The 10,838-nt window shown below is 50.1% G+C and overlaps 1 protein-coding gene across 1 annotated transcript; it reads right to left on the bottom strand.

Annotated features, from left to right (window-relative positions):
* Positions 1 to 1,046: 1,046 nt before the first annotated feature.
* On the bottom strand, positions 1,047 to 10,482 carry TAB1 (TGF-beta activated kinase 1 (MAP3K7) binding protein 1). The gene is made up of 11 exons (XM_082071344.1): positions 10,430 to 10,482; positions 9,104 to 9,240; positions 8,766 to 8,919; positions 8,048 to 8,134; positions 7,060 to 7,198; positions 6,473 to 6,586; positions 4,016 to 4,127; positions 3,763 to 3,907; positions 3,180 to 3,402; positions 2,719 to 2,875; positions 1,047 to 1,722 (listed from the first exon to the last, which is right to left on the bottom strand). The coding sequence occupies exons 1-11, from the start codon at positions 10,460 to 10,462 to the stop codon at positions 1,515 to 1,517; spliced, it is 1,509 nt and encodes a 502-aa protein (XP_081927470.1). The 5' UTR covers positions 10,463 to 10,482; the 3' UTR covers positions 1,047 to 1,514.
* Positions 10,483 to 10,838: the final 356 nt, after the last annotated feature.

Below are 10,838 nucleotides of genomic sequence, written 5' to 3'. Positions count from 1 at the left end.
TTCTCACTGAACTCAGATCTTGCCTCAGGGCGCTCGTTGCTGTTTGATTTATCCAAAGGGATAAATCCCTCTCTGCTCTTTTCTAAGCTAGCACACCATGAGTGCCCTGAACCTGCATGCACCAGGGCTTGGCTACACACTGACCTTGACTACAGCATCCTCTGCTACTTCATCCTGAACCCTTCCCATTACCCTTCTCCTTCCCAAGGTGACCAGCCTCCAAGCAAAAATAATTCTGGGAAGGAACCCAAGCTGTTTCCCTCACTGGCCCTTTTCTCTGTCATCTCCTCCAGCCTTTGCTTGGCTTTGCCCAGCGCTTTATCACACCTCCCCAGGGAGGCACCAGGCACTGCGGCACAGCGGTCACCCGGAGGCCTCCCCGTGTTTGCGGGGAAAAGGCTCCTTCCCCCGGGGAGCCAGCGAGGCCGGCTGAAGGGGAAGGAGGCTGGAGCAGGGAGGGAAGAGCCTCGCTTGCCGCCTGCTGTCAGAAGCCTGAACTGAACAGGCAGATGGCTGCAATCCCGACGCCTCTGCCAGCTCGTCCCGGCCTCAGCTGATGAGATGGGCAGCCAGCAGAGCAGCCGGACCCCTCCTCTCCTCACTGCCCACCTCTCTGCTCCAACACCAGGGTGCACGTCTGTGTCTTCAAAGCAGCCGCACTGCAATGTAGTTTCAGTCCCCGCTGTGCACTACCAGAACCCTCTACAGGAAAACTGCATTATAAACTCCACCTGCCCTCTACAACTCCGCAGGTAGCCTGCACTGAGGGAAACGGTGTGCATTTTGCCTACAAAAAACAATAATCTGAATTTATAGTTTAACTCCAAGCCATAATCCAGTGCCAAAACTCATTGAATAAATATAGGACAAAAACATGACACTTTTAAGTCACCTGCAAGGGCTCAGGCCGCTTTTGCTACAGCAGCTTGTCTGCTGCAGGGTGCAACCCCTGATTCTGGAGGAATAAAGGGTTTCACGAGGAAGAGCTGTCACGCCCACACATGACATTATAAGGAAGAGAGCAAGCCACACAGGTGCCAATGAGTGTAGCTATAAGTTATTTATTCTGGAAAATAGAGGTATCTTCTATGGAGTTGAACACTGGAATCACAGCATTATGAATCGAGTTGTGGAAACATTATGACAGCACACACACCCGCAGGCACACGCGCGTACACCTACACATACACACAGCCTTTGTACAGGCCCCTACTCTTGCATTATCCAGACAGAGCCCTCTCTGCAACTTTATTTGCAAAAACCTGCAGCGAGAGTTGCATTCAAGACCCCTTCCCCTATTCACAGGGCTTCCATGGGGAGGAGGTTGGTGGGGATTGGGTGCGTGGCACAGGCAACACGTGCTCACTGCTCACGCTCCCAGCCCAGAGTTCAGCACATCCTGGAGAGGAGTCAACTCCTGGCAGAACACAGCCCTTGATGGAGCGCTCACTTCTTGCCTCAGTCTTTTCTCAGGCAGCCAAGCACAGGGTGGCTGGAAGAGGCACCTTTCCACATTAGGATACAGTCAGTGCTCCCTGCTCACCATGGTCCATGTTCCAAAGCCGGTAAAATTCTGCAAAATCCACGTAGGGCTCCACGCGCCCATCTTCATCTGGCTGGAGCGAGTGGGTGGGTCGGGAGCGGAAGAGACCCCCATCTGAACTTGAGCTGCTACTCTGCGTGTGAGTGTTTGTGGACTGGAGTGTTACAGTTGGGCTTTGGCTATGGAGAGAGAGAGAACACAAGCATCTTTATTTTTCCCCCATCTCATGCTTTGCACAAGAAAAGCACCACAACAAATGCTGTCTTCTTCACTGATCAAGCTGTCCTTAACAAACAGGTAAAAGAAGTTGCAGTCTCTTGCTCTATCAGAGCACTCAAAGTGTTGAGAACTGCTTGGAATGAATGAATGCTAAAGATATTTGATGCACCTTTAACTAGAAGGCCTTAAGTATGACCAGGCATCTGAGGAACAGAGCAAGCAGGAAAAAAAATTTAAAAAAGAGGCATGCACTCTGCTGGCCTCCTCAGACCCGTATGGGAAGAGCCTGGAAGCAAGGAAAACTATTCTTGCACGATCTGCGTTGCAGCCAAAGCAGCGCTAGTGCGTCAGCTTCATTGTTTCTGGAGCTACCAGAATACAATAACCAGAGAGCTTCTTCACTTAGCAGTGTGTACACACACCACCCCGTGCCAAAGGCTAAACCTAAACCAGAGCCACCAACTAGTATGATCCTGCAAAGTGGATCCAAATAGGACCCAGTTCTAAACTTTATAGTTTTTCCTATCCTGGCCTCTGCCTCAGCTTGTGCAGTGCAGCCTCTCCAGCAGCCTAACCTGCAGAGCCCCTCTTCCTTATTAAAATTAAGGGCACCCACACTCCCTCCAGGCACAGCACCCAACACACTTGGCACACAAGATACAAAGAGCAGGGCTGCTCGCTGCCAGAGCGGCCTCTGCAAACAGCAGCAGATGCTGCTCCCCAGGCACGTTCCCAGCGCTGGCTTCAGAGCCGCTTGCTTTACTCATTCCTGGTCCTCACAGAATTGCTTTCCAGCGAACATGTTGTGCTGGCTGTCAAAACTGCAGTCAGGAGGGCCACGCTCCAGATAAGAGAATGATTGACAGGTAACTGACAGCTGTCTCTGCTTTTCAACCACTTGGCACAGTGTGAGGCACAGGGGAAGACTGTGGGTAGCAAAAGAGCAGGACATTTACTTAGTGAGCGTGGGGGTGGCTTCATCCAGAGTTGAGCTGCTGTGGGCACCGTTGACCATCTGGCCTTGGGAAGGCATGACGAGAGACAGCGTGACACTCGTCTTGCTTGTGCTTTGGGAGCTGGAATACGGCACGGAGACGGGGTAGACACGGCCTCCTGAAGAGGGAGAAAACAAGAATTACAAAATGCACTTGAGACATGAGTGACTGAGGGTGCACAGTGACAAAGACAGGTCAAAGGAAGGGCCAAAGAACCCAAGAATTTATATTAAGCTGCCTTTCTTAGATGCTGTACTGTATTCTGTCGAATTGTCACAGACTCTAGGTCTCAGGAGCCAAAAATTCCTTTAATAAGAAAATTCCTTCTGACTATCTCTTCTCCCAGTGTCAGGTCAGCACTGGATTGATGAAGAGATTTTATCTCCCATCCTCCATTTTGTTTCCTTCTCTCCCCAGCATACCTTGTGTTGGCGTCAGCGTGGGCTGGCTCATCTCACCCAGGGGGTACCCAAAATTCCTCACAAGCAGTGTCATGTCTTCATGCCGGGGACAGAACTTGGACCGTTCCCCACCACTGGCAAATGTGTCACAGTGGATCCGTTTAACCCGGTCCACAACCGCTTGTGCCACAGCATCCAGAGACGTCTGCTTGGCAAACTCTGTGGCGATCATGGCTGCAATTTCCTGAGCCAAGAAGGAAAACAATCAAACAAACAAAAGATGTTTAGGAGAACTTGGAGGAAACCTTTTCCATTCATCCAACCTCAAAGTTTTTACAGCAACTCATCCAGCTGTGAAGCTTGCCAGTCTCAGATACTAATACATGCCCTTGGGCCTTGAATCATCCCATTCCTTTTAATGGGCTACTCCTGAAGGACAGGGCAATTGCCCAGAAGAACTGGCTTGGCAAACCAGGTCCCGTATTATTATAGACTGGAATGGAGTGGCAGAGGACAGAGGAGGACGAAAATCTGTATGAGAGCAGTTGACACTGCTGGAGCAGGTGAAAAGTCAAGGGAACATGTCCCCAGCGAGCAGGCTCACCTGGTTGGCCTGCCCAGGCCCATGAGCTGCCTCCAGTGCTTTGTAGAGCCCTTCAGACATGAGCACCAAGAAGCCCGTCACCCCATCCAGCGAGTGCCCTCCATGGATTTCAGGCTCAGCTATGATGGGCTTTGATTTAGCAGCACTGGAAAGAGACGGTATTATTTAGTATTTGATGGTGACACAGTAGGTGAGAATTGGAGGGTCATGAAGAAAAGGAGAGCTGGAAACCACAAAGCTGAGTTTTTCTGACCTGAGCAGTTCAATATCAGTATAGCCGTATTTGACTTTGTAGTCTCCAATGCGCCGAGTGCTTTCCTGCCCTCGAATAGTTCCCACTTGTTTTATCTTCCCTGCATCCAAGCCTGCCAGATTGAAAAAGAAAAAAGTTTAAGTGACTTAGAAATTAGCAGGACTTCCTCCGATTACACTGTCAGGAGAAAAGAAATATCCATATCTAAAGAGAACTGTAAGCCAAAATGAGATGCCAGAGAATCATCAGAAGCCCATCAAGAAAAAAACGAAGAGCAATTTGCTCTGTTCCAAAGGACGCCCTCTCATTAATTGTAATCTGGGAAGGAGAGAGAAGAGAGAGATGCACACAGCCTGACGTTTGCACCATGAATGCAATGGTTGGCCCTGAGACAAAGCCCACATCCCAGTCCAAAGCCACCAGCAGCAGCTGGCCTGGGCACACAGGCATTCGCTGAAAAGGCAGAGGAACATCTGTGCCTGTCAGCTCCGGACTGTGCGATGGGAGGAGGAAAGCAGGAAGGGGGGAAAACATACATGAAGGATTCTGCTTTTTCTTCCACCTATTATTGATCCCTGCTCCTGAACTCCACCCGGTGATTTCACTAATATGCTTGTTTGCAGAGGGAGAACAGGAGAACTATCAACAAGAGCCAGTGAATTTGCTCAAGTGCTCAAATCGGCGTTGGCTACTCCTAAAATAAGGACAATGACCAAAAAATACTTATTCCAATAAAATTAAGGGGATATACCTCCACTTCAGTGTACAACTCAAATCTGGCAGGGGCTAGGAAGGAAATCCATCTTGAATAAGGTCCTAACAGGGACCATATGGGCGAAGCTACTATTTGAGGCAGGACTCAGAGCAGACGAGCCACTTACCTGGTCTGTTCTGGCAATTCCCCCTTCCTGGCTATACCTAAAGCTAATAGGCAGAAAAAATGTTGAGATTTTTATCTAGGGATGACTGCCCTCAGGACAAGGTGAAGGCAGGGATCCAACTGAAACTCTTTGAGTCAAACCCAGCTTCACCACACAGATGGCTCTGCACCTACCCCAGCAATAAGACACAACTCCACCATCTGCTGCAGACCAAGGCTGACTCACCAACACGGCCTGGCTCATTTGCCAGCTCCTGGCAGGGGATACACGCTGTCGACAGACGCAAACACAGGGAGGCTCACAACACACCAGAGAGGTTGTGTCTGCATCACAGTACCTCTCGGGGAGCAATGAACAAGCTGCAGTGCAATGAGAGAATAACTATGAAGGCGCCAAGACCTTTCCCCAGGAGAGGTGTGATACAGGCACCATCATGACAAACGCTATCCCTGCTACTTTTCATCGCTGTGCTTCAACCTAGTCCTACAACAACCTCTTTTGGGTCCCCCAAACAGCCTGTGCACACTAAGTTGTTCCACATGCTCTCTCTTCTGCTGGGACTGCCAGCAGGAGAGCCACTGCTGTGCCAGGTTAAGAAGGCCACTATTTCTAGTAGATCCCTTTTCTGCTGTGAAGTGCAGGTAAAATCTGCAGAGCACTTTTGGCAGTAGAAAGGCAGTCAAAGGGTCTCTTTCCCTGGATCCTTGTATGCAGTCTTCTGTTTCATAGCACATACCACTTCTGCAGGAGTATGAGTAAAAGAGGAAATTGAAGAGAAATGGAACAAAACAACACCCAGCAGCAGAAAATTACATGAACAGCCTCATTACGTAGGAATATGTCTACTAGGTGAACCTGATGAAGAATGCCAAGGTACGGAACATAAGTAACTCAGTAAGAAGAATTTGGTACTTGCAGTCACACAAGTGGTCTGGGCTAGTTCTAGACAAAGAAAGAAAACGTGAAAAGCTGTAAAGGAAAAGGCAAATTGCCTAAAGCAAAATGTCAGCATTAGAGTTCAATAGTTACTGATGTGAGAACAGTAAATGCCAGTGCTTAGTCTAGCTCTGTCTGAAGCTGCGTTTCTTGCAGCAGCTTGTACAGAGGCATATTGAAACGCATCATCCCGAGGGTGCAGCATCACACAGAACATAACCCAGCATCACCGCGGTTTGCCTCCAAAGGAGCAGTCACTTACTGTCCATCCTGCATCTACCCTCCGGCTGTGTGCTTCCACTCCTGCCTTCCTACTACCTCCAGCAATCACACAGCTGGAGGGCAAATCAATGTCCGTCTGGCAGTCAGACACAAAACTAACTCTTGAAACTTGAAAAAAAAAAAAAAAAACAAAAAAAAACCGGACAGTTTTCTGCTAGTTCAGTGAGTTGAATTTACTCTATAGCCTCGCAATGGCTAAATATGCAGAAAAAGGCAGTGCTAAACTTGTCACTAGAAACCACAGTAAGCTTCTTTTTGTGGTCATTTATTGCTTCCAGTGGCTTGAGTCATTCCTGGTGCCCCAGATAAATGGAACCATACAATGTTTTCAGACAAGAACACAACACCAAACACTCACCCAACTGGGAGAAGCGAAAAAGTTCATCCTCATTTTCTGTCGTATGGTCCACATTGAGCTGAGTCACCTGCAGCCCATCCACCGTGGACTTGCATAGCAGTGCCCGATTGGTACCTGCAGTGGGAGCAGCGAGATGAGGCACCAGATAGCTCTGCCGTTAAGAGGGAGAACATATCCAAACAGAAAAGGAACAGGAGAGTGGAACAAAGACAGAAAAGAAAAGAGAAGAAAGGCTCATATACTGTCCCATCGTGATCTCCAAACAGTAGCCTTGCTAGCAGCATAGCAGGCCTGCCAGGCAACTCTTCATCCAGGCCTGAGAGCAGGTACCTCACAAGAAAGCTCTTCCCTTCCCAGTGAACCTGCACTGTTGCCTCTCAGCCCACTTTCCCTCTACTCTTTGGTCATACACATGGCATCAGCCAACATCTGCAGAGATAAAAGGTGGGCTGGCTTCAAGTGCTCCTGTAAGTAAGAGGCCACAGACCAAAGAAACCATCCCCCACATTCAAATTTCTATTATTTCCTAGAACCACAGCCATCCTCAGGAACACCTCGACTGAGGTGCTAACGAAAAAAACACTCACCCACATTGGCGATATAGAGTCTGTTGTTGAGAACAACAGCCACAATAGCCATGGCTCCTCCAGAGATCTCCTGCTCTACAGCCTTCAGTCTCTCCACAATCTTCTGGTACTGAGGCGGCAGCTGGTGGTGAGGGACACCCTGGAACCCAAAATAAGGGAGAAGCTTAAACACACAGCCCATAATACAGAAACTACAGCTGGAATCAAAATGCTGTAGGGCAGGGACTCATCTTGGCATTTCTTAGCCTCATGCCAAGACTGTGCAAGATGTAAAATTATTTGTTCAATCCTAACAAATGACATGGTTCCAATAAGGTTCTGGAGACAACAGTTCAGTTCACCTGAAGGACACAATCCACATCTGCCCAGATGTTGTGCAAATCTGAGGCCTTGCCTCTCATCTGCGTCATATGGCTTTGTACTGGAAGAGCCATATATACAGATTCTTCTTTCAGTGGTGCCTAATGATGGGATGAGGGGCTACAGGCGCAGACTGAAGCACAGGAGGTTTCATCTGAATATGAGGAAAAACTACTTTACTTTGAGGGTGCCAGAGCCCTGGAACAGGCTGCCCAGAGAGGCTGTGGAGTCTCCTTCTCTGGAGACATTCAAAACCCACCTGGACAGGTTCCTGAGCAATCTGCTCTAGTTGAACCTGCCTTAGCAGGTGGGTTGGACTAGATGGTCTCCAGAGGTCACTTCCAACCCCAACCATTCTGTGATTTTGTGACTGAACTTCTCGCCATTATATTTTCAGTTCCCTACTAAGATAACCAATGGTAAGTCTAAGTAGTGCCACTATGAATAGTGGGAACTCTGGGAAATGCACTAAGACGCTCCACTTTATGCAAGCTCCCAGAAGAGAAACACAGAGAAATAACTTTCAATTACAGCCTCCTGTGGACCCCAATAACTCATATGCCAAAGACTCATCCAGCAGTCTGGAAGGTGAGAGCTCCAGCAATCTCTGTTCTCAAGGCTACATTACCTCTGGTAGCTGGGACTGCAGACTGGCCTTCTCTGCCAAAGCATCATCAATAGACTCCAGGAAACTTCTTTCTACCACATCAAAAGCCTAAAAAAAGCCATAAAGAGAAACTGGGTTCTTATTCAATACCTACAGACCTTGGAGGCTACCCATCTGCACCTCCCTAAAACTGGCTCTTAGTGGCTGATCAGTGTACATACAGACATTCAAGGATTGCTGTGTCACATTGAAACACAATTATTTTAGTGCAGCTAGATAACAGCTTGTAAAAACAATCTGCAGCTACTCAAAACAGAAGACAAAACCATAAAAATCACATTCAAAGCAATGTCAAAGACCTATCTGATTTTGCGTGTTGATGGTAAGAACTTGTCTATCACTCAAGAAAGCACACTCACAAATCCATCTCCCCACACATTAACCTCCTCCTTTCACTCACTGTCATCTCCTTCACTGGCTGACTTGTTCCTACATGCCCAGTGAAGACCAGCTGCAGTTTCCTGAAGAGCTCTCAGCACTGCGCTGACAGAGCCAGGGGGACAGATGGGTACGAGATGGGAGTGAAACAAAGCACTACAGCTGCTCACAATGAGCACAATCGCAACCACTGGCAGATGTTACCAAGCCCCACAGAAACCAGATGCTGCTCCCCTGGTGCCAAAAAGAGGAGGTGGGTTGCGTGAGGAGCAGGAACCATCCCCAGCCAAAGCTACTTTACCTGCAGCAGAACTCGACGCACATCAGCATCACTGTGATCTGCGCGCAGCTGACCCAGCAGCAATTCTGCAGAGAGCCTCTGACCCACAAAGTTGGTGACTCGATTGCCATCATAGCCATTGAAGACACCATAGAGGTAGCAGTTGTTCTCACTCCTGTCAAAGAGGTCACAAATGTCTGGGATGATGTCTGATGTTAGATATGTAACAAGTTCCTCCAGACACCTCCTGCATACTTGCACCCCACCCTCTTCTTCAAAGCCCTATCTGACAAACTAAATGCCACTTTTACCTGCTCTAGTGTCTGAAGGAATCTGTATCCCATGTGCAACCCCCTTACCTCAATTTTAACCAGTTATCTTCCAAGGGGTGACCCTCCGTCCCCTTTCCATCTGCACTGTAGGAACGGTTTGGAGCTGAGCCCACCCCAGAGAGGTGGCAGGATGGTAAGTCATCTGTCCAACTGGGCTGCTGTTCCTGGGAGATGGAAAGATCATGAATACCCCATGCAGCCTGAAGTGAAGACCCTGCTCCAGTACAGGTTACAAGCTCATCTCCACCCTCTTCTCAACCCTTTTGCACCTGAGTTTTACCCTTGGTATGGCACAGCACTACCCATTCGTGTGGTGAATCAGACCCTCACATGTCCATGGCGCACGACCGTGGGGAAGGCTCTGGCTCCCGGCTGCAGTACCTCACCAGGACAAGGGGACGGGGGCCCTGTTGCTGCCAGCAATGCCAGAGGCAGCCCTGGGGCCACCATCTCCCTGGCACACACTGCCAGGGGACACACTGAAACACAGAAATAAACTTAACAGCGGAGTCAATTATGCTGTTAAGCAGCACTCTTTATTTTATCAGCACTGAGGAACACTGGGGATCATCCTCTGTAAGTGCTCCAAAGACTGGATGCTCTTGCATTGCTTATATTCACATAATTATTACATATGCGTTACAATTTATGAAAATTTTGACATATAACTATACTAAGAAATCATTGATGATATTAGTTACAATTGTTTAGTCTCTTACTTACAATACATCTATTAATTATTAAAGATAAAGGAAGCACTCTGCTTCTAAAAAATTTATTACTTAATCTCCTGTCTCCCTCTCGTCATGCAGAAGGACTGAAAACTTGAAAAACATCACCTCGTTCTGCAGGTTGTCGGAAACTGTTTATCATGTCAATTAGTTAACGATGGGTACGTCTTTTGTAACTTAATCTTAGGGTACGTTAATTTAGCAGCTTCTCTTCAACACACACGCACACACAAGCACACTCTGCCAGGACACGGACGGACGGACGGACGGACACACTGACACACACACTCTCAAGGGCCTGCGAACGCCGGCTGCTCCCCAAGCCCGCAGCCCAGGCACGGTCCCCCCGGCCACCTGCCGCCCCCCCCGGCCACACAGCGCGGCTGGCCGGCCCAGGTTGGGGATCCACGACCACGCAGGGCCACCCCCCGCCCCAAGGCTGGGCGCCGCCGCCCTCAGGCAGCCCCCGCCCCCCGGCTGAGGGGACGCGCTCCCCGCTCTCGCCGGGCCTCCCCCTTCCCACACGGCGCCGCGGGGAAGCGGGCGAGGAGGAGGCCCAGGTTCCCCCCTCGCACCCACCTGGGGGGTGCGTGTGCACGGAGGGGGGGAAGGTGCCACTCACACTCTGCAGCAGGCTCCTCCTCTGCGCCGCCATCTTGGAGCAGGAGAGACACCCCCCCCTCCTTCTCCTCTTCCCCCCCACCCCCGTCCTTCTCCTCCAGAGCAGCCGAGTCTGCTGGATAGAGCGGCCGCTCCTCAGGAACCCGCCTTCCCCGCCCCGCCCGCGGCGGTGTCGGCTCCGCCCCCTTCCTCCCCCCCGCCGCCCAATGGGTGAGAGCGGTGAGCCGCGCTCGAGCGCACCCTTGAGGCTCCGCCCCCTGCGCTGCGGCGGCGCCGTGCGGGGGGCGGGGGGATTGCTCTGAGGTGGTTCCCGCTCCGTGGATTTTTTCAAACTTTAAAGTGGCGTCGGCGTCTGGGCTTTGAGGGCACTTGGAAACGCGGCCCGAGAGATGCGGCGGAGCTCTCTGAGC

The sequence above is a fragment of the Streptopelia decaocto genome (assembly GCF_964273445.1).
Source record: "Streptopelia decaocto genome assembly, chromosome: 1".
NCBI lineage: Eukaryota > Metazoa > Chordata > Aves > Columbiformes > Columbidae > Streptopelia > Streptopelia decaocto.
The sequence above is the reverse complement of the archived record's forward strand: the minus strand, read 5'-3'. Positions and strand labels throughout refer to the sequence as shown.